We start from the raw sequence: 24,700 nt of genomic DNA, 5'->3' as shown, positions 1-24,700 counted from the left end.
ATGACAATCATGTAAAGAGGCAGATCAGATTTATTGAGTTCCGTTTTGTACGTTATTAAACTTGCCACAATGTGGTACTTCTCCGCAGTTTAATGAAGTAGAGCGTGTGGAGACGCTGATGTGGTAAACAACAACAACAGAAGAAAACATGGAAGAGGAAAGTGGTCAGTCGCCACAATTTGCTCCCACCAGACCTGACATCTCTCTCGTACCCACAATTTCCTCAGAATGGTGGAGGACACCATATATAAACCATAGGCGCAAGCTGCAAAGACGAGCCTTTCCTTCCTTCTCCGCCTCTAAGTCATTTTAAAGTTGGGCGAACTTCGTATATTTGCAGAGCTAAAAGAAAGACAGTTTCTTCCATCATGGCTAGTGTGGCGCAGACACTAGAACCCGACTTTACAAATGCATGACATTGTAAATTGTACGGCAAGTGTAAACACATGAATTGGATATGGGTCACAATTAAAAGACGTGTAAACGGACAGGCATCAAGACCTGACAGTGTAAACGAGGCCTCTGTCACTGACTGCTGTTTATCTGACATGAGAAGCAGACACACATGTGGGAATGGTGGGCGGGGAGAAGTAGCTCATTTGCATTTAAAGCCACAGGCTACAAAAACAGCTACACTGCATTCAGACACCAAAATGGGCAAATTCTGGAGGCTTTAATAAATAATCTGATGGGTATTTTAGGTTGAAACTTGACAGACACATTCTGGAGACACCAAAAGTGTATCTTACATTTTGTAAAAAGGTAAAATAGGTGCCCTTTAAATTGCAATAACAAGCTTAAAACTTGGGATTGTAACTCTGAGCAAAGTCCTGATGGCAAGATATGGATGTGCAATTTGTCAGAGAAAACTGTGAGAGAAAGAGCGGCAATTACCTTTTTTTTTCTTTATTCTGTGGCACAAACAAACTTACGGCAAACACGACACTGCAGAAATGATGGCACCGTCCATGCACAAACACACGACAGATGCACTGCATATGTACTTATTATATGAATAATGCAACACACAACATCACATGACCTCGATGTCTCTGCTGCGAGCCACTTCAGAGAAGTTCTCGTGCTGCTCCAGGGTTTTGTCCATCTTGTCATCCGTCATGCAGTAACAGCGGAGTCGACCCTCGCGAGCTTCATTCATCTTCGCAAACACCACAAACTTGGCCATGTACGGCACGGCTGACAGCTCGCGGTACAGGAGGTTAGCAAAGGATACCGCCTCCGCAGTCCGGGGACAGTCCGCCAGCCAGAATCTGAGCCACACAAACACATATACAGTTGAAGTCAGAATTAATAGCCTTTTTCTTTTTCAAATATTTCCCAAATGATGTTTATCAGAACCAGGAATTTTTCACAGTATTTCCTATAATTTTTTTCTTCTGGAGAAAGTCTTGTTTGTTTTATTTCGGCTAGAATAAAAGCAGTTTTTAATTTTTTTAAAAGCATTTTAAGGTCAATATTATTAGCCCCCTTTAGCTATATTTGTTTTCGATAGTCAACAGAAAAAAACACTCTTATACAGTGACTTGCCTAATTACCCTAACTTTACCCTAATTAACCTAGTTAAGCCTTTAAATGTCACTTTAAGCTGTATAGAAGTGTCTTGAAGAATATCTAGTGAAATATTATTTACTGTCATCATGACAAAGATAAAATAAATCAGTCATTAGAGATGAGTTATTAAAACTATTATGATTAGTAATTCTTACTTCAATTGTTTTGGGGGAGATTTGAATGGAAAGGGTGAATTTAACCAATAGGAGATGTAAGCAGCCGCTTAGGGCCCCAGGAAATTTGCCCCATTCCCCCCCCCAGAAATGCAGAAATGCCCAAAGTAGGGCCCATTGCAACCTTTGATTTGGCCCACCATCCCATCTAAGAAGAGAGTGAGAACGATAGAGAGGGTTGGGGCGAATACCTTTAAAAGAGATGGTTATTTCTAATTTGACATAATCTTTTTTTGTTTGTATGTTTTATTGCTGAGCTACAACCAACTGAGCTAAGATTTTCAATTTCTTATGTTCAATCCACTTAAATTTGTTATGTCAACTTAATTGATTTGTGTTGGGACAGAATGAATGTACATTGTATAAAATGCTGGGTTCCACACAATCAATTCATGTTGGAACAACATGAAGGAATTAAGCAAACCTCTTATTTTTTACAGATTTAAGTAGATTGAACATAAAACAATTTAGTTGTCCCAGCAAGAAACTCAAGAATTGTGTTATTTCAGCTCATTTTAAATAATGTAATGTATGTGTATTTATATCATGTATAGCCATAAACCCAAATCACTTCATAATCATGACATGTCTTCACCAGTGGTGTAGTCGGGGCTATACGCACGTATACTCAGTATGCTTACTTTTTTCCACGAGCTGTTTGGGTATTACCACTTCTGAGGATCAATAATTGCGTATACCCTCGGTATACTCACATGTTTTTCTGATTAAAAGTCCCTAATTTATGTGTATTCACGTCCCCTTTAACTGTATACAGTAAACCAAATTTTTTTTTTTTAACTTGCATCGTAATTTGTTGCAATTGGTGCATTTTTGTTAAATTTGCGCCCCCTGCCCCCTGACGACCGCAGCAGCAGTAAGAAAATTCTCAGGTAAATTTAGAAAATAGCATGAGCGTTGCTTTAGCCCTCCAATATTTCTATTCAACCCCCAAAAAAGTTTAGCTCATCAACTGTACACTACTAAAAGGTCGCCTCAGTCTCCTTTAATTTTGATATGAAAACTGATAGCTAACATAGCTAAACATAAACCATTAAATAGGATTAGACTATTAGCATCTCCCTTTAAAACGAACAAATTTGTTTACATCTTTTAAATGGATAGTTCTCCCAAAATGTTTTCATAATTTACTCAACCTTTACTTGTTCCAAACCGGTTTGTCTTTTTTCCCTTCTGTTGAACACAAAAAAAGATCTTTTGAAGAAAGCTGGAAACCTGTAACCATTGACAACATTGACATAGTATTTGTTTTTCCTTTCGTGGAAGCTAATAGTTTCAGGTAACTGAAGTAAAAAAAATAAATAAATAAATATATTTATATATATATATATATATATATATATATATATATATATATATATATATATATATATATATATATATATATATATATATATATATAGAGAGAGAGAGAGATATATATAGCTAATGAATCAAAGAAACATTGTCTTTCGTCATTTCTTTGCCTACTTTTATTTAAAATTTGGGTCGGGTGTAATAGTACACCATGTTTTTTTACAGGACAACACCACTGGTCTTCACATGTCTTTCCACACCACCACCAGTGTGCAGCCTCCACTTGGATTATGCGACAGCAGCCACAGGACAACGGCACCAGTGTGCTCACCACACACCAGCTATTGGTGGAGGCAGTGATAGAGCCAACTCAAGGGATGGGAATGATTGGGAGGCCATGATGGGTAAGGGCCAATGGAGGTAATTTAGCCAGGACACCGAGGCTACACCCCTGTTTGTTACGAGAAATGCCATGGGATTTTTAGCGACCACATAGAAACAGGGTCTCGGTTTAACGTCTCATCCAAAAGACGAATTAGTAGTTTTTTTTGCATTTTTTTCAGTATATATAATGTATAGTTAAGCAGGTCGCACACCAGATGCGCCACTCAGCACTGTGCTGTGACGCACACATGACAGTTGGAAGGAACGTACACCGGACATGCACATTCGCATGTTATTTAAAATGAAACTATTGAAATATGAACAGTGTCCTGAGTCATAGCTTGGCACCGCGGACCATACCATGATAGAAATCTACGTTTAGATTTCTAAAATCGATAGCGCTGCGTGGAGCGTCGCGTTGCTGAGTGGCGCATCCTGTGTGCGATCCCTTTAGTGTCTAACAAAATGTTTCTTTTTCTCACATTGTAATGTAATTATTACATTCGTTCAAATTTGTCCGTCACGACGAAATTATTTAATTATTATTTTTAGTTTTTTTTTTCATTTTAAGAAAAAGAAATGTAAAATATGACTAACTGATATAAGAAATAAACAGAAGTAAAAAGGATAAAAATCCATAAGGTCCATATTAAGGCATTGTGCATATTAGGTACGCATGGCTGGAATTGTTTAGAGCACCCATATAACTAAATCCGGTCCTGTGGAAAGGTCATAAATTGATATACTGAGATGTAACCAACATGTTATGGGACTCACCGGGCAGAGACATTAGTGGTGAAACTGGCACAGTCATTGGAATATACCAGTTTGGTGGTGCCAGTTATATCTTCCCACTGGGCAGGAGCTGTGCCACCTAAAAAAGTAAATACAGTAAATATTTAGTGTGTGTGTGTGTGTGTTTATATATGTATGTATATATATATGTATGTGTATATACAGTTGAAGTCAGAATTATTAGCCCCCCTTTGAAATTGTTTTCATTTTTTAAATATTTCCCAAATGATGTTTAAGTATCAGAATCATTCATTCATTCATTTTCTTTTCGGCTTAGTCCATGATGCTTAGTCCATAATGAACCGCCAACTTATCCAGCATATGTTTTATGCAGTGGATGCCCTTCCAGCTGCAACCCATCTCTGGGAAACATCCATACACACTTATTCACACACATACACTACGGACAATTTAGGACAATTTAGCCTACGCAATTCACCTGTACATGTCTTTGGACTGTGGGGGAAACCGGAGCACCTGGAGGAAACTCACACGAACGCAGGAAGAACACGCAAACTCCACACAGAAATGGCAACTGACCCAGCCGAGGCTCGAAGCAGCAACTTTCTTGCTGTGAGGCGACAGCACTACCTATTGCGCCACTGTGTCGCCCTTAATTTTCACAGTATGTCTGATAATCTTTTTTCTTCTGGAGAAAGTCTTATTTGTTTCATTTCGGCTAGAATAAAAGCAGTTTTTAATTTTTTAAAAGCCATTATAAGTTCAATATTATTGGCCCCTTTAAGCTATATATTTTTTTAATCTACAGAACAAACCATCGTTATACAATAACTTGCCTAATTGACACTTTGCTAAGCCACACACCCACCCACCAATTGTGGCTTAGCAACCGTAGCTACGCGCAGGGGCTCTGTCAAGCTTTCGAGCGAGGGAAACAGACCAAAGCGTTGTGCTTATGGACTGTGCAAATCTGACACCCGGTATCCTTAAAGTTTGGGCAGGGTGATGGAATTTTTTCATTTTTCAAAACCTAAAACCCATGAGGAGAAATGCCAGCGTGGATCAAGCTGTGTGAGGGGCGCTAAAGGAGCGGAGTTACGTTGGTTTTGTTTTGATATTCCTGACACATTCAGTGATAGACCGACGGCAATAACTCACACACCTCTTACCCTTAACAGATCTAAACTGAGTTTCCTACAAAAAACACAAAGCAGGTTAAGTTTCACAGCTGTCTTTTCCTTTTTTTCGCTCGATATCATGAGCACTGCTCCGTTTAAGCCTCCGCTATTGACCTTATTCTAAAATGCGGAAGTGCGCCTGTTTTCGCGATTGTTTTAGAACTTGTGATTAGGTCCCCTATGGGAGAAATGACTAGGAGTAATAAACGGCAGAAAACGGTCAAACTACTTGCTCTACAAACAAATGTTTGCATTACTATACAGACCAAGTAGAATAATATAATAAGAAAATATCAGTTTGCAACATCAAGCAGCGTAACAAACAGTTTTTAAGGTCTACAAATGAATGGAAGTGAATGAGACCGGAAGTCTCGAGCCAAAAAGATTTAAATGGCTGCGCCCGCTGGTCGACAAAGAATAAGGTAACTTAGTCATACTAATAGCGAATAGGTCCTGATGAGTTATTGACCCGCAAAATACGAATCTGCGAATCTGTTGCTAACTTTACTGAACTTCATATTTCATCTATTTCAAGCTACGAATATTTGAAATTACAAATCAACAGAACAAAACAGAGATATGATCACAAACTGATCAATATACTTTACCTGCAGCTGTTTTTCATTCATTTATAAAGAGCACACAAACATACTGACAGTAATAGGTGACTTACTGTACATTGTTATGGGTCAATGATGCTAATATTCGGCACAAATCCACCAATTTCCCCTTTCTGGCTGTTCTTTCTATGAAAAGCTCTGTCCATGCGTGTTTCCTCATCAGAATCGGTTTTATTGCCAAGTGTGCTTCCCACACACAAGGAATTTGTTTTGGCTACAGAAGCTTCCAGTGTACATAAAGTGACATGTGACAACACAAAATAATCTGAAAAAATAAAATAATAATAATAAGAAATGATGAACATTAAACAGATGCGGTTAGTGAAGAAACCTGGATGTTGAGTTGTATGTACAGATTGTTATAAATATACAGGTTATAAGGTGCTGTGTACAAGTGCGAATGTAGAAAGTATTGCATTGTATATTGATATAAGGTGCTGTGTACAAGTGCGTATGAGAAAGTATTGCACATATTTATTGCACAGTAGGGGAATATTTAACTGTTCATGAGGTAGACAGCCTGAGGAAAGAAACTTTTCCTGTGTCTGGCTGTTTTTGTGCTTGGTGCTCTGAAGCGCCGACCAGACGGTAACAGTTCGAACAGGTAGTGTGCTGGGTGTGAGGCGTCCAGAGTGATTTTGCGAGCCCTTTTACTCACTCTGGAAGAGTACAGTTCTTGAAGTGTAGGAAGGGTAGTGCCAGTGATTCGTTCAGCAGTCCGGACTATTCGCTGTAGTCTACGGAGGTCAGTTTTGGCAGCTGAGCCGAACCAGACGGTGATTGAAGTGCAGAGGATGGATTGGATGACAGCTGAGTAGAACTGTACGAGCAGCTCCTGTGGCAGGTTGAACTTCCTCAGCTGACGAAGGAAGTACAGTCTCTGCTGGGCTTTCTTCACAATAGAGTCTATATGAGTGTCCCACTTCAGATCCTGAGAGATGGTGGTGCCCAGGAACCTGAATGACTCTACTGCAGCCACAGTGCTGTTCATGATGGTGAGTGGGGGGAGTGCAGGGGGGTTTCTCCTGAAGTCCACTATCATCTCCACTGTTTTGAGCGTGTTCAGCTCCAGGTTGTTGTATCTGCACCATAACGCCAGCCGCTCCACCTCCTGTCTGTATGCAGACTCGTCACCGTTCTGGATGAGGCCGATAACAGTAGTGTCGTCTGCAAACTTAATGAGTTTGATGGAGGGGTCTTTTGCAGTGCAGTCGTTGGTGTACAAGGAGAAGAGCAGTGGAGAAAGAACACATCCCTGGGGGGCACCAGTGCTGATGGTGCGGCTGTCGGATGTGATTTTGCCCATTCTGACTAGCTGCTGTCTATCTGTCAGAAAGCTGGTGATCCATTGACAGACAGAGCTAGGAACAGAGAGCTGGGCCAGTTTGTACTCAAGCAGTGATGGGACGATGGTGTTAAAGGCAGAACTGAAGTCCACAAACAGAATCCTTGCGTAGTTCCCTGGTTTGTCCAGATGTTGTAGGGTATAATGCAGTCCCATGTTGACTGCATCATCCACAGACCGGTTTGCTCTATAGGCGAACTGCAGGGGGTCCAGCAGGGGTCCAGTGATGTCCTTCAGATATGCTAGCACCAGTCTTTCGAATGACTTCATGGCCACAGATGTTAAGGCCACAGGTCTGTAGTCATTGAGTCCTGTGATCTTTGGCTTCTTTGGGATTGGGATGATGGTGGAGCGCTTAAAGCAGGATGGAACTTTGCGCTGTTCCAGTGATCTATTGAAGATATGTGAGAAAATGGGAGCCAGCTGGTCAGCGCAGGTTCTCAGACAGGCTGGTGAGACACCATCTGGCCCTGGTGCTTTCCTTCTCTTCTGTTTACTGAAGATCTGACGCACATTTTCCTCACTGATCTGAAGAGCAGGGGGGGGAGAGGAAGATGGCTGGAGGTGTTGATGGCTGTGTAGGGCGATGGTCCGGGCTGTGTTGATGTGGTGTTGATGGCTGTGTAGGGAGATGGTCCGGGCTGTGTTGATGTGGTATTGATGGCTGTGTAGGGAGATGGTCCGGGCGGGTGTGAGGTGTCTGGTCATAGGTGTCAAACCTACAGTAGAACATATTCAGCTCGTTTGCAATATGTTTATTGCTGTCGATACTGGGGGACGGTGTCTTGTAATTAGTGAAATCTTTTAAGCCTCTCCACACTGATGCAGGGTCGTTAGCTGAAAACTGGTTTTGCAGCTTTTTGGCATAGCTTTTCTTAGCCACACCAATCTCCTTTGTCAATGTGTTCCTGGCCCGATTGTACAGGATCCTGTCACCACTCCTGTAAGCATCCTCTTTGGCCTGACGAAGCTGTCTGAGTTTTGGTGTGAACCATGGTTTATCATTGTTAAATGACAAGTAGCTCATTGGTTAGTAGCGCTATATTTCATTGCACATCATTAATATATCAGGCTAAAAATAGAGAAATCAAGGTTTAATTTGTTATTATTAGATTATTTTTAAATGTCACCTCTCCTGCTGTGCATGAACTAAGCTGTAGAATGGTTAGCGTATGAGGCGGCTAGGCTAACCTAGCTTCAATTTTGATTGAAATATTCTCTAATCGGTTGCCTATTATGTCGTGAATATACCCCTGTAATGTATACCGCAGTCCTTTTGGTCTGGGTTTTTCAGATATCTCACCTGTTAGCCAAAAATGACATTATATCCCTGGCAATGTCTGACACCGGCGCATACACATTGTAAAACGAAACGAAAGCTTGACAGGCGTAGCAACAGTAACTAAGGAGGGCGGAGCTTAGTGAAGGGTCAATTACCCTAACCTGCCTAGTTAACCTAATTAACCTAGATAAGCCTTTAAATGTCACTTTAAGCTGTATAGAAGTGTCTTGAAAAATATCTAGTTAAATATTATTTACTGTCATCATGGCGAAGATAAAATAAATCAGTTATTAGAAATGAGTTATTAAAACTATTATGCTTAGATGTGTTGAAAAAAATATTCTCTCTGTTAAACAGAAATTGGGGAAAAAAATAAACAGGGGTGCTGATAATTCTGACTTCATCTGTATATGTATATATGTGTGTACCAATGACGCTGCAGAGCAGGCGTAGGCTTGTGGTGTCTCCCTCTCCGGCGTCCCGCGGGCTCTCTCTCCATGAAGGCGGCAGTGGGATCTTCAGGCCGATGGGGCGGTGAAACTTCCGGCGCCGAGGCTCCACCGTCACCACAGGACTGAACGTGGCCTGGTTCCCCAACAGCTTGGCCACCAGCTCATCAGGCACCGGCTGAGCCTGAAGACGAGAATGAGGAGTAGGAGACACCAGAACAGAAACACCAACAGGAGGAAGAGCAGAAATGAGCAGGAATGAGACTCGGACATTATTATTGAATGGTGCAGTAGTGGCCAAAATAACCAGAACACCTCACATATCTGAAAATACTGAGCTTTTTACTTAAAGGCAGTGTTTATAAGACTGTCGTGATGCCTTTATAATCAAGATTATGAGATTGTATGCATGCATATGATGACTGTTAAAAAGCTGGTAATACTTTACTCGAAAGCGGTGATTATAAGACTGCCATGACACCTTTATAACCATGAATATGAGATTTTATGTATGCATATAATAACTGTTAAAAAGCTGGTAATAATTTACTCGAAATCGGTGTTCATAAGACTGTCATGACACCTTTATAACCATGAATATGAGATTTTATGTATGCATATAATAACTGTTAAAAAGCTGGTAATACTTTACTTGAAAGCGGTGTTCATAAGACTGTCATGACACCTTATAATCATGAATCATCAATATGTATGCATATGATAACTGTCAAAAAGCTGGTAACACTTTACTCGAAAGCTGTGTTTATAAGACTGTCATGACAGCTTTATAACCATGAATATGAGATTTTATGCATGCATATGATAACTGTAAAAAAGCTGGTAACACAACTCAAAAGCGGTGTTCATAAGACTGTCATTACACCTTTATAACATTGAATATAAGACTTTAGGCATGCATATGATAACTGTTAAAAAGCTGGTAACACTTTACTCAAAAGCGGTGTTCATAAGACTGTCATGACACCTTCATAACATTGAATATAAGACTTTAGGCATGCATATGATAACTGTTAAAAAGCTGGTAACACTTTACTCAAAAGCGGTGTTCATAAGACTGTCATGACACCTTCATAATCATGAATCATCAATATGTATGCATATGATAACTGTTAAAAAGCTGGTAATACTTTACTCGAAAGCGGTGTTCATAAGACTGTCATGACACCTTTATAATCATGAATCAGCAATATGTTTGCATATGATAACTGCTACAAAGCCGGTAATACTTTAATCAAAAGCGGTGTTCATAAGACTGTCATGACAGCTTTATAACCATGAATATGAGATTGTATGCATGCATATGATAATTGTTAAAAAGCTGGTAACACTTTACTTGAAAGCAGTGTTCATAAGACTGTCATGACAGCTCTATAACCATTAATATGAGATTTTATGTATGCATATGATAAATGTCAAAAAGCTGGTAATACTTTACTCGAAAGCAGTGTTCATAAGACTGTCATGACAGCTTTATAATCATGAATCATCAATATTTATGCATATGACAACTGTAAAAAAGCTGGTAACACTTTACTTGAAAGCAGTGTTCATAAGACTGTCATGACAGCTTTATAACCATGAATATGAGATTGTATGCATGCATATGATAACTGTAAAAAAGCTGGTAACACAACTCGAAAGCAGTGTTCATAAGACTGTCATGACAGCTTTACAATCATGCATCATCAATATGAGATTTTTATGCATACATATGATCACTGTTAAAAAGCTGGTAACACTTAATTCAATGCGGTGTTCATAAGACTGTCATGACACCTTTATAATCAGGAATACTGCAACATGAATATGAGATTTTATTCATGCATATGGTAACTGTTAAAAAGCTGTAACTGTACTCGAAAGGGGTGTTCATAAGACACCTTTATAATTATGATTCATGAATATGCATGAAGTATTATGCATGTCATTAAGTGTCATTCACTCAGTATTGTCATTTTTTAATGTAAAGGTGACATTGTTTGAGATGTCTTTGTTATGACAATAACATGACATAAATATATCATAACCTGTCTGTCATGGCAATTTGACATTATCATGATAACATAACTTGTCATAAATCTGTCATAAACATGAATGTCAAGAATTGTGTCATGAACTTTAAAGTGTTATTAATATCATTAATATAACTACAGTGTTACAAACTGAATTTGTCACTAAAATGTCTGTAAATTTCAATAAATACTATATGATAATAATATAATATTATGAATATAAATAGGACATGGTTATAAAATTATTTTTCAGAGTACTGACACTTGCTGAGTCCTTTGGATGACAAATATAGTTTGTTCCACTGAAAAATCTGATCAGAAAATATTCATGACACAATTATAGTGGTTTCATGATAATCATGTTTATGACAGATTTATGACAAGTTATGTTGTTCTTGGATTGTCAATTCGTCATAACAAAGACATCTCAAACAATGTCATATTTGCATTCAAAATGACATAACTGAGTGAATGACACCTAATGACACAAGCATGTATATTTCCTGAATATTTATGAGTTATGTCATGATTATAAAGGTGTTATGGCAGTCTTATGAACACCCCCTTCGAGTAAAGTGTTACTTGTTTTTTATTTTGTTTTTTGGCTCCAAAATATGAATTGATTTCACAATGGACCCTTTTCACAAGCTTGTTATGGCACGTTTAACGGTCATCAGCATCTTAAATCCTTTAAAGTTTTTAATATTTTTATTTTTTTAAGAAACGTATGAACATTTATATTCATTTCTGTATGTATTATATCATCTTTGCTTCGAACTACAAAAAACAAATCACCGCTTGTTGTGAGGTGTGTCTAATGCAGCCTCTATGGGACAGGACAGCAAATTTGACGTTATTCTCTTCTCCGGCTGCCGTCATCAGTCTCACACAATTTTTTCCTTTTTCTGAAAGTCTTTAAAACATCATTGTGGAGTTTTACTTTTATTATTTGAGCAAATAAGACTGTAAAAAAATATTTGCTGTACTCTACCGTTCACTGCGCTCGTAAGTTTTCCCAACTATGACGACTTCCGCTGCTGAGAAACCCGTAAGTGTGAAAAGGGTCTATGTTCATGAAACATGCAGATTGTTATTCTGAGCACAATTAATATCAGATGTTGTACTGTTTTTATTCATTTCTAACATTAACAATATTTAGTTTGTCCACCTTTTGCAGCAGCACATTTACTGGCATAATAGCAGCATATTTCCTGAAAAATTCAACGCTTATGTAAAGTCATTTGAGTAATACTTTAGTTTAAGTACACTAAACCTCTTGGCTTATTATCTGCCAATTGTTAACATATTAACTGTTTATTAGCACTTATAAAGATCTTATTCTACATCCATAATCCTTCCAAATAACTAATCCCAACTATAACCTTAACAACTATTAATAAACAGCTAATTAGTGGTTTATTGAGCTAAAAGTCTTAGTTAATGGTTGTTAATAGCATCAATAATACATTAAAATAAAGCATGATCATAAGTAATTTGGCTTCTTTAGTGAAGGAACATGATTGTGTGAAACTGAACTTGCTTGTTTTTATTTTGAAAGGTAAATTACCTCATAATTAAAAATTTGACAACTTAAAATTGCAAGGTTGGTAAAATGGTAAAGTTGACTCAACTTTAAACCCAAGTACTGCTCTTGACTTGAATTAAGTTGAGTCAATTCAACTCAAAAAGCTCTGCTTTTTAAATTTGCCCTACATTTTAAGTTGAGTCAACTTTTTACAATGTGCTTATGATGGCTTTACACTGTGAAAAAGCGATTTGCTGAAAAAGTATGTGCATAATTATAAAATTAAGTTAAGTGAACTTAACAGATCTAAGTTACCACAGAAATACTTACATTTAAGTGAAATCAACTTGTTATTTTTAGGGCAATGGGTTTACTCACTTTTTACAGGCTATTCTATGCTTAACACAGCATAATGATGATTTTGTAGCTATTTAATCTGTTTTATGGGTATAGTAAAGAACAATTCAACTCAAACCTCTTCAAAATGGCTGTGTTCTAATAATTTGGACCACCACTGTACATTTAGAAATGAATGGACGGAAATATGGGAAATGTGTTCATATTTATGAGCGAAATCAGGGAAAAGAATAGACAGAAAAGATCTTAATGTACTCTCTAACTAGTGCAAATGCAATCCAAGACACCACATTTAGCTTGTAAAACAGTCTTATTTATTAAAGGAAAAAGTGTTACATATATTGAATCAAAAATGAAGACACGAACACAACAATTCGACCCTGTATAGTTGTAAAGCTTCAAAAGATCTTGGAGTGTGGGGTTTATTATAATCTGTATGCTAATTTATTTACAATGAATTATCAATGAAGATGCACTTTATTGATGATTAAAGTGTTAAATATGATGTCAGATTCAACATATTCATATTGCATATTAGTTTAGAGTATATTTCATTCAGGTTCAAATCTCCAGCTCAATGTTAGTCTGTTTCCTGAAAGGTATGTAGGAAATCTTCCAGGAATAATTAGGAAAACCCTTTTTATAAGCTGAGTGAAAGTGTGAAAAACAGTTCTGTGTGTTATTGTGGCAAAATCTGCATTTTGCACCACTTTAACACATCTTTCCGGCTTCCAAACAAATGTATTGTTTATAATACAGCACATTGAGAACTGATCAGATTTGTCAGTACGTTTAGATGATAATTAGGTCACTGCTCACAACGTAGAAACACAAAAACCAAGGAAAATTGAAAAACAAAACAGTAATACAACAAATGATAGCAATGATTAAACAAATAATGGGTTAAAATAAGTCAGATCAGCTTTGGTATGAGCTGGTTGTTACACTTGCAGAGCAAAAAACTAAATAAAAACATGCATGAGTCCTGAACAAAGATTTCCTTATAAATTCTAGCTTCTGTAGAAATGTAAAATATAAAACTGCATTTAAATATATTTTGTGTAGCTAATAAAGTTCTAAAACAACTACATAAATAGTTTTAAAATGTGTGTACAGTAACTCGAAGAAAGTTTTATATAAGGTGCTTAAAATATTCTCAATGATACAGAAATATGGTCCTCATCAAAACAGATCACCTTTTACCCTCATCAACATACGAGTTCCTCAAACAAAACCTTCCATAGTAAACAATCCATTCATTATCATCTCATCTCTAAATATATATCTGTGTATTTTGATCTGTAATAAACTTTTTTTTAATTGAAGCAGAAAACAGAAACACACCATGCACTATTATTCCATAATTCCCCATTCATTTCTCCTTCGTCAAGCTCAAACACTGAGCAACTTGCAAAATGACATTCATTCACATTCAACGAGCCCAAGACATTATTTCATTCTGAGAGATGAAAGATGAGGCGTTTGCTCATACTTGATGACCAAACGGGAACTCACACACACACATGCACACACTTGTATACAGCCCAGCCTCATTAGGAATATGTGCCCTGGGCTACATTTTTGAGAACCGAGAAATCCTTGGGGCTACGTCTTCTTGCAGTTTTTGGTTTCACAAATCCACTAGAGGGCGCTGTGTACAATTTTTGTCAATCTCAAATACAATATTAGGGCACGTTTCCTTATACGTGCCATTTCTCGTAAATCCACCAGAGGGCGCAGTGGCCATCTCAGCATCCTCAATTCTACCATGCAGTTGCGTTTCCTGGTTTTCTGACTCGAACCCCATTTCTCAAACCCCAAGTCTGACACCATTTACTGTGAGCTACTGAGCAAACCAGTCACAATGAAAGATGAAAAAGCCATCCATATGGAGGTAAGTACCGCCCCATAGCATTCGTTTTTACACTAAAAATGCAGACATATGTACCCGTGAGCACATAATTCTCAGTTCTCAAAATGTAGCCCAGGGCACATTTTCCCAATGAGCTAGTGATGCTTGTATATATTGTTTACGAGGACTGTTAATGGGCGTAATGTATTTTATGCAGTAAAAATCACTTAGGATATGGCCGTACCCCTAAACCCAACCCTCACAAGAAACCTGTAGCAAATTTAAAATGTGAAAACTTCCTGTTAAGTATGATTCTTAAGCATTTGGAATTAAGAGGACACATGGCATGTCCCTGTAATTCAAAAAACAGGGTTATTCAAATTAACAGGGTCTTTTCCCATCCAAAATTTGCCACTAACCAACTTAACAGAGTACAACTAGGTCATACCCATGTCACTATACAATTTTGTGTCCTCGTAAACCACATGAACAAGTACACACTCGAACATACACCAAAAAACCTCCCCTAAAAGCTGTCATTACGATAATAGGCAGGAGAAAAGCTTCCTCCGTTTTCCATGCCATGCGCTTCCTCCTCATCATCATCCTCCCATCTCACCTGCAGTCCCAGACGCACGCGTTTGGTGACGGCCGTCTCTGGAAAGGTGGCCTGGACCATCGGCACCAGTTTACTGGTCAGAAAACCTCCTTCTGGGCCAATCAGATCGTTCTCCTGCTGGATACGAGACACCACAGCAAAGTACAGCGGGAAGTCGGTGGAGATGATCCGTCTGATACGCTTCTTGCCGAGCTCCTCCTGACTCTCCAGATCTGACATCAAAACATACGTGATAAACAATGAAAGCTACACAGGCTGTACGCATTACTGTACATTTACTCATTTACATGTGTTTATTTAGCAGATGCTTAAACACATACATTAGTTGGAATTATTCTCCCTCCATTTTGTGTCATTTTTCAAATATTTCCCAAATGATGTTTAACAGAGCAAGGAATTTTTCACAGTATGTCTGATAATATTTTTTCTTCTGGAGAAAGTCTTATTTGTTTTATTTCGGCTAGAATGAAAGCAGTTTTAATTTTTTTAAGGTCAATAATATTAGCCCCTTTAAGCATTTTGTTATTCGATAGTCTACAGAACAAACCACTGTTATACAATGACTTGCCTAATTACACTAACTTTACCCTAATTAACCTAGTTAAGCCTTTAAATGTCACTTTAAGCTGAGTTCTAGTATCTTAAACATATCTAGTCAAATATTATTTATTGTCATCATGGCAAGGAGAAAAGAAATCAGTTATTAGAAATGAGTAGGGTTGGGTACCTTTGAAACCGGTATGCACCAGACCGAATCAGCATATGAATTTCGGTGCCTAATTCCGGTGCCAATGTTGCTGCGACAAGAACGTAAAGCAGGTCGCACACCAGAAGCGCCGCTCCATGCATTTTCGAATTCGCAATTCGGCAGCTGTCCGTGGCGCCCAACCACGACTCAGGATACTGTTCATATTTTTGCCGCGCCACAAAGCGCCATCTGAATAGTTTATTTTAAATAAGATGCGAATGTGCGAATCTGCTATGTGATACTATCAACTGTCATGTCCTAGCCGTGCCGTGGCTCAGCGGCGCATCCGGTATGTGACACTCTTAAGGCATCAAAGTCACACCATCTCTTAATATTTATTTCTTTTTTTAAGATTTATTTTTGGCCTTTTTGTCTTTATTAAGTGGATAGGACAGTATTTCAGACAGGAAGTGAAGTGGGAGAGAGAGAGGGGGTAGGGATGGGGAATGTCCTTGAGCGGGGATTCGAACTCGGGACGCCCTGAAGTGCTGCTGCACCATATGTCAGCGGGCTAACCACTAGGCTATTGCGCCGACTAAATGTTTATTTCTAAACAGCTTTGAGAGATACGGATGTCAGGCATGTGCTCTTGTGGCTTATGGAAGACAAAGCATGCAGTACGGCGCATGCGGTGCGTGACTCCCTTCATCAACACACATGATCGCATTCATCTAATTCGCTTAAACTGAACATTCTAAAGTATGGCTATATTTTACAAGCAAGGATTCTGACACGCCAACATGCAGCAGATGCGTTACAAAAGTTGCGTGTAAGGGGGGAAACACGTCAAACTTATAACATGTGAGGTCTCATGGAATCAACTTAAAGGTGAGGAATGGACTGTCTTTGACAGCTTGTGACATCATCTGGCACTTTCAGTGAGTATATACATGGACACCAATGCTCTGATTTTAATATGATTAAGACAATACTCTGATCAAGAGTCGACCCTATAAACAGTGATTTTTGATTATCTTAAAGGACCACAGACACAAACTGAGGAGGAAACATTTATAGGCTAGTGACACAATGATGTTAATGGATCTATGTGCTATTACATGTTACTGGGAATCATGTTACTGGGAACGTAACATTCAAAAAGCAACTCATGTAAACACCTGAATCATATTATTGTCTTATTCAGATTAAGGCAAATCATTAGATCACTGATGTCCATGTAAAAGTCGTCACAAGCCCCAAAGCCAGAAAAAATGTGCTCCCTGATTTTGATGACAGCCTTTCCACAGGTTAGTAGTAAGCTAATGTAATGTTAATAGCATAATGCAAATCTTGCATTCATGCTAACAAACAAATGATCAAAAGAAATATATTAATGCAATTCAAATATATAAAATAGGAACTGATGTTCACTTTAAACTTATTATAAATAAATATTTATATTGTTCAATTATAATAATTAGAATTTTTTTTTGTCAAATAATTTTGTGGCTAAAAGTATCGGTTCAGGCACCGCTTTGGCACCGGTACCGTTTTAAAAGTATCAATTTAGCACCGGTATCGAAATAACCCCAAACGATACCCAACCCTAGAAATGAGTTATTAAAACTAATATGCTGAGAAATATGTCGAAAATTGGGGATATTGGGAAAAAAATATACAGGGGGGCTAATAATTCAGACTTGAATTGTACATTATATATTATGTACAGAAATTTAAGACATCCACCAAATACACTGTAATTTCTAGAAACAAACATTTGACATTCTTTACTGATTTTTAAATATATAAATACAGCATACCTTCATCCATGCCGTTGAGGATGGTCTCCAGCACTTCATCTCCGTATCGGTTACGGTGCTCCTTCCAGACGGATCCGTTCTCACTCCTTAAGACCACGAGTTCCCGATCTCCCCGACCGAGAGCCGCAAAATGAGGAATCTCCACAATCACAGGCCTTCAGCAGATATAAGGGTTGAAGTGTTAGTTTGCTTTAATAAATGTTTATTTTACATATTATTATATAAATAAACTATGCATATCTAATTTTTGGTCTTCAATTAAAAAAAGTATATACCAAATTTTAATAAGACATTTTCAGCTCATCTTAAGTTAGAATATTTAGTATAAATAAATGTATATAACATTTAATTAAATTACACTTAAATTAAACCAAAAATATTTTAGTTAACTAAATCTAGAGTATATTAAGTTGACTACAATCTTATGAAATTTAGTTGACTTAAATTAAAATGATTCACAAGACTAAAATATGACTAAAACTAAAATGGAATTTTAGTCAAAAGACTACGGCTAAAACTAAATCAAAATTTTCTGTCAAAACTAACACTGGTTCTGTTGACATTCGAAATAAAATATTGTTTAAGGGGCACTTATGGTAAAAAATCTACTTTTCAAGCTGTTTGGACAGACATATGTGCATGTATGGTGTATAGAGCGTCATATTGGGGTGATATAAGCACACCCAGTGCGTTTTTTTCAATTTAACAACATAAAAAACAGTGGACCAATTGGAGCGGTTTTCAAACCGACCGCAACTTTAGGTAGGAGAGCGGTCCCCCCGCCCACCAATATTGATTGACAGGCGCGTCATCATATCCTCAGTTTGTTGATTCACGTCCACCATTTTCAGCGTGAGTCGAAGCGATATCACTAAAGGAACACCCTAGCTCTATTTTTAGATGCAAGGCTCATTGGGCTCAACACAAGATCAATATTCTCCACATGATCGCTCTAATCGGAATTATTGGTTGTATCTTTAGGTAGGTTTGCAAACATGTGTACTTCTCATTGAGTCTACCTTATACTTCAGCCGTTTGCATTTCTCGAGTTCCCAGAAGCTCCCTGTGATCTTAACTAGCATGCGTTTTAGAATTCTAAACATCGGTTTCTATCAGGGTACACTCAAGTCGATGGCTGGGCGCCGCGGACCGCTGCAGAAACCTATGTTTAGAATTCAAAAATGCGTGGCGCGACGATTTGGGACACTTCATGTTTCTGGTGCGCCACAGAGAGTGTCTGGTGTGCCATGTCGTGGCTTCGAGCGGCGCATCCGGTGCCTCAGTCAAAGTTAATTCAGTGTGCGTGGTTATTAGTTTCTGTGTACAAGCTCAGCACTTAAAACTAGCACACAGTTTGCTGTAAAACTGTACAAAGACACATATGATTTTGTACTCTCAGCTTGGTCTGTGTCCGAGTCGTATATGTACGACTGAATGGTGAACCTCACACTCCTGCTCCTCTGAGTCTGTCTGTCTGACTCTGTTGCAAACGCAGAGCGGGTGAGCTCATGGCCCCGCCCCCTTGTTACGTTGGGCGGGAAGCCGAAACTAGTATGTGAAGCAACACACCCTTAAATCAGCGAGCTGTGGACACGCCCCCAACATGACACTTTTTAACACATTATAATAAAAAAATCTGAATTGTGTTTTAAACTGAACCTAAACTGGCACACTCAGAACAACCATAATATTAATAATTAATCATAAAAAAGAGGTAAACTATGTGCCCTTTAAGGGGGCTAATAATATTGATTTTAAAATGGTTTAAAAAAAATTTAAAACTGCTTTTATTCTAGCCGAAATAAAACAAATAAGACTTTCTCCAGAAGAAAAAAATTATAGGAAATACTGTGAAAAATTCCTTGCTCTGTTAAACATCATTTAGGAAATATTTAAAAAAGAAATTCACAGGTGGGCTACTAATTTTGGCATCAAGAATAAAGTCAATATAGTAAAAGCCTTGTTTTTCTATGAGGGGTGTTTTGCTTACCCTAAGAATTGCATGCTGGCGGGGCCGAGGGAGATGATGCGGCTGGCGAGACCCTCTCCCTCCACTAACGGCGGCGGTGTGGGCAGCTTCTGGGGTTTCACCAGCCGGCAGGTGATGCGTGTGGGAGCCGCGCAGGTTCGAGGAGGAATGATGACGCGCAGGCCGTTGTGTCTGCTGCCGCGCATCGAGCCGCCGCGGGCGTCCACCATGAAGCTCACCAGGAAACTGCACAAACATCAAGATGTTAGGATGGAGAATAAGTCTCTGATGTGCCTAGAGTGTTGTGTGTGAAGTTTCAGCTCAAAATACCACACAGATAATGTTTTATAACTCTTTGAATCTGACTCTTTGGTCCTAATTGTGGCATTTTGGTGACTGTCGCTTTAAATTCAAATGAGATTGTGCTCTTTTTAAAAGAGGGCGGAGCTACAAATGCCTGTGTGTCAGCATAGTGAGAGATTAAGAAACAAAACTGATGTTCTATGCTAATGAGGGAGAGATGGTTACTAATGGGCGGGGCTTTCCCCCTCTGATGACGCGTACAAAGGGAGAATGTCAATCAAAGTGTTTCTGCAGACTGCTTTTATCAAGTGTGATTATAAACAATAAAATTAAGAAATTTATATCATTAGGAGCTGGTTATATCCACACACTGCTCCCACACAACTGTGTTTAAACCCCTTATAAAAGTGATGTTTGCATAATAGGTCCCCTTTAAACATCCAGAGAACATCAATTTTAAGCATTTAAAGGGTTAGTTCACATAAAAAATTTTATGATGCTATTAATTACTCACCGTCATGTTGTTATAATCCCCTAAGAATTTATAATATCCAAAATACAAATTAATTAATTAATACATTCATTTTCAGAATACAAATTAAGATGATTTTAGGTGAAATCTGAGATTAAAACACTTTTAACTGCTAAGGTCAATATTATTTGCCTAATTAACCTAACTTTGCTGGTTAAGTGAAAGTTGTGACGTGGCCTAATATGTGTTGTGTATTATAGATATGGGGTTTTATTACGGTCAACCCAGGCTCATTCCGAATCTCTATATACATTTCCGGAGAGCGCCAAATATGTCCCAGGAGCTACGTTTTTTTTTGCAGATTTTGTATTCGCGAATCCACCAGAGGCCGCTGTGTACACTTTTTCAGATCTCAAATTTCTCTCGCGAGTGCCATTCGCGCCTGCTGTTCATCTGTAAATCCACCAGAGGCAGCTGTTGACTGACTGACTGAATGACTAATTGACTTATCCACCCTCCTCCTCCCCTAAACCCAACCAATAGTATTTTAAAAAGCAGAGATTGACCCGCCCACCCATTTCCCTAAACAATTTTAAAAAGCAATGCAGAAAAAGAAAAGCCCTCACCTGATTTTTACCACATTCTCACCCTGTTATTTACTTGTTTATTTTATTTTTTGGCTTCTGTTTTTATCTTACCCGCATTCTGGAACCGTTCTTCATCAGACTCAAACACCGTTGTCGTGGTCATCTTTTCTCTGCTTCTTAAGTCCGCTGACGTACACGGCGAGCTACTGGACAAACTGGTAACAGCGGTAAAGCGTCCATAAAGAGGTAAGATGTCAGCTGGTAAGCGCGAAAAGGAACGGCGTCATATCACCCCGTATCATTCATTTTAAATACATAGCCATACGTAGCTCTGGCTACATAATTCGCGATCTCCAGAAACGTATATAGGGCTACGTTTTCAGAATGAGCCAATGTTGTTCTTGGTAGCTCTATGATGTTTTTTATAATGAGTCGGAAACCTTGATGTCTATGGAGGATTAGGAAACTAAAATATCTTAATTTGTCTCATATTAACAAATTCAAAAGGTCTTAGGGGACTGGAACGACATGAGGGTGAGTAATTTAAAGACGTTTTAAGTAATCTGAAATGTCAGAGATACACAGGTATGGTCAGTAGGCTCACCCAGTGTGGATTGGACTGGCCACCGGACTGACGTTGTCTGAAGTCTCTGTTGCAGGACTGCTGGGAATGAGAGAATCCTCGTCGTACTCTTTGGGCAATGGAAGTGGAGTGTGCTGCTGTACATGAACACATTGAGAAAATGACACTAATGTATAAATACTGTACTAACATTTTTACAGTTACAATATATGATGTCAAATATATTAAACAATACATAAAAGCAATTATTACTATATATAGCTGAAGGCAAAATAATTAGCCTTCTTTAAAATATTTCCCAAGTGCTGTTTGATGGAGCGGGGCGATGCGGTGGCGCAGCAGGTAGTGCTGTCGCCTCACAGCCAGAGGGTTGCTGATTTGAGCCTCGACTGGATCAGTTTGGACACAGGCATTTCTGTGTGGAGTTTGCATGTTCTCCCCGCATTCGCGTGGGTGTCCTCCGGGTGCTCCGGTTTCCCCCACAAGTCCAGTGTATGGGTGTTTCCCAGTGATGGGTTGCAGCTGGAAGGGCATCTGCTGCGTAAAACATATGCTTGATAAGTTGGCTGTTCTTTCCGCTGTGGCGACCCCAGATTAATAAAGGGGCTAAGCCGAAAAGAGAACGAATGAATGTTTGATGGAGCAATTTTCACAGTGTTTTCTATTATACTAAGCTTCTTGGGAAAGCTTAATTTATTATAGTTTGGCTGGATAAAAAGTATATAAATCCAAAAATAATTATAAAATTATTTAATAATTAATAATTTAAATTATTTACCTAATTTATCTAACTTACACTACCTGACAAAAGTCTTGTCGCCTATCCAAGTTTGATGAACAACAAATAATAACTTTCATTTGGCATCAGAAGTGGCTTATATGAAAGGCAAAGGCCTCTAGATTACGCTGATTTTATCAAAATAAAATATGATCATGCATTGATTTTGAATGATTTAATTAGGACAGTAAGGTCTGACTTTGCTTAGACAAATATAGAATATGTGGTCATGCTGCAGTGGAAACAGAATGAATATTGTGTCTGACTTCATCATGAGCTTGGAGGACTGCATCCATACATCTCTGCAATGACTCAAATTACTGATTAATAAAGTCATCAGGAATGGCAAAGAAAGCGTTCTTGCAGGACTCCCAGAGTTCATCAAGATTCTTTGAATTCATCTTCAATGCCTCTTTCATCTTACCCCAGACATGCTCAATAATGTTCATGTCTGGTGGCTGGGCTGGCCAATCCTGGAGCTCCTTGACATTCTTTGCTTTCAGGAGCTTTGATGTGGAGGCTGAAGTATGAGAAGGAGCGCTATCCTGCTGGAGAATTTGCCCTCTCCTGTGGTTTGTAATGTAATGGGCAGCACAAATGTCTTGATACCTCAGGCTGTTGATGTTGCCATCCACTCTGCAGATCTCTCGCACGCCATACTGAATGTAACCCCAAACCATCACTTTTTCTTCACCAAACTTGACTGACTTCTGTGAGAATCTTGAATCCATGTGGGTTCCAGTAGGTCTTCTGCAGTTTTTGTCATGATTGGGATGCAGCTCAAAAGATGATCAGAAAAATCCACCTTTATCTACCATTAGTTTTTAAAACTATTATGTTTTAAAATGTGTTGAAAAAAAATCTCTTAGCACTTAGGAAATATTTAAATAATATTCTGATAATTTTGTCATCAAATATACAGTGCTCAGCAAAAATGACTACATCCCATTTTAAAAAAGAATATTTTTTATCTATTTCTCAATTTTATCAAGCTGTTATATTCAATAAAATAAGAGTTTGGTCACCAAACATAAAGCGAGAGCTACAGTATGCTGTAAGCTTGAAATAATCGTGTTTACCTGCTCCATCTCATGCTCTTTCAGCATGACAGTCTCAGGAGACACACATGGGATTCTCGGGATAGCAGGAGAATGATTCCTAAAAAACAAGTCAGAAAAATAAGCCTGACTCAAAGAAATCAGAAAGCGACATGAAAAAAATACCATAGTAATTTATAGTAAATACTATAGTGTTTTTGAACCATACTATAGTAGTATGTAAGTGTATTGTATTTTATTTTGTATTTTCAACTCTTACGCTACAGCATACTATAAATACTGTAGTATACTTTAGTTTTTACTACAGTAAACTGTGGTGTATTTCAGCAAAATACTTTATAGTTGTGGAAAACTACAGTGTTGGGTCATTTGTATATTACTATTGTTGTTGTGTTAACATGACGACGATAGAATTAAGTTTAATTAATTTACTAATAATGCTATTACTTTCTAATCTATTTATTATTCTAATTATTTATAATAACAATACTTATTTTTATAATTATAATAATAAATATAATGCTAAATGCATTATTATAAATAATTAGAAAATTATAGTATTAATAATTATTTATTATCATTATTACTATAATTACTATTATCACTATTATAATAATATTAATAATACTTAAAATAAATATAATAATAATAAATACATTATAATATATAATTATAATAATAAATACATTAGAAAATAATAGTATTAATAATCATTTATTATCATCATTACTACTATAATAACTATTATCACTATTATAATAACACTAATAAAAATTATAATAAAAAATACATTATAATAAATAATTATAATAGTAAATACATTAGAAAATACCACTGTCAATAATTATTTATTATCATTATTACCATAATTATAATTCAATCATTCATTCATTCGTTCATTTTCTTTTCGGCTTAGTCCTTTCATTAATCTGGGGTCGCCACAGTGGAATGAACCGCCAACTTATCCAGCATATGTTTTACGC

The 24,700-nt window shown here is 37.8% G+C and overlaps 1 protein-coding gene across 1 annotated transcript in view; it reads right to left on the bottom strand.

Annotated features, from left to right (window-relative positions):
• ank1a (ankyrin 1, erythrocytic a) overlaps window positions 1–24,700 on the bottom strand; it is a 316,581-nt gene that overhangs the window by 77,276 nt on the left and 214,605 nt on the right. Inside the window, exons 25-32 of the mRNA XM_056457171.1 lie at window positions 23,739–23,817; window positions 21,903–22,015; window positions 19,958–20,182; window positions 17,968–18,122; window positions 15,460–15,671; window positions 9,053–9,257; window positions 4,221–4,317; window positions 1,043–1,271 (exon numbers count right to left, since the gene is read on the bottom strand). Coding sequence (XP_056313146.1) covers window positions 1,043–1,271; window positions 4,221–4,317; window positions 9,053–9,257; window positions 15,460–15,671; window positions 17,968–18,122; window positions 19,958–20,182; window positions 21,903–22,015; window positions 23,739–23,817 — 1,315 coding nt within the window. The remainder of the gene's footprint in view (window positions 1–1,042; window positions 1,272–4,220; window positions 4,318–9,052; window positions 9,258–15,459; window positions 15,672–17,967; window positions 18,123–19,957; window positions 20,183–21,902; window positions 22,016–23,738; window positions 23,818–24,700) is intronic.

This window comes from Danio aesculapii, chromosome 5 (genome assembly GCF_903798145.1).
Source record: "Danio aesculapii chromosome 5, fDanAes4.1, whole genome shotgun sequence".
Classification (NCBI taxonomy): domain Eukaryota; kingdom Metazoa; phylum Chordata; class Actinopteri; order Cypriniformes; family Danionidae; genus Danio; species Danio aesculapii.
This window is presented reverse-complemented; position numbering and strand designations above follow the sequence as displayed.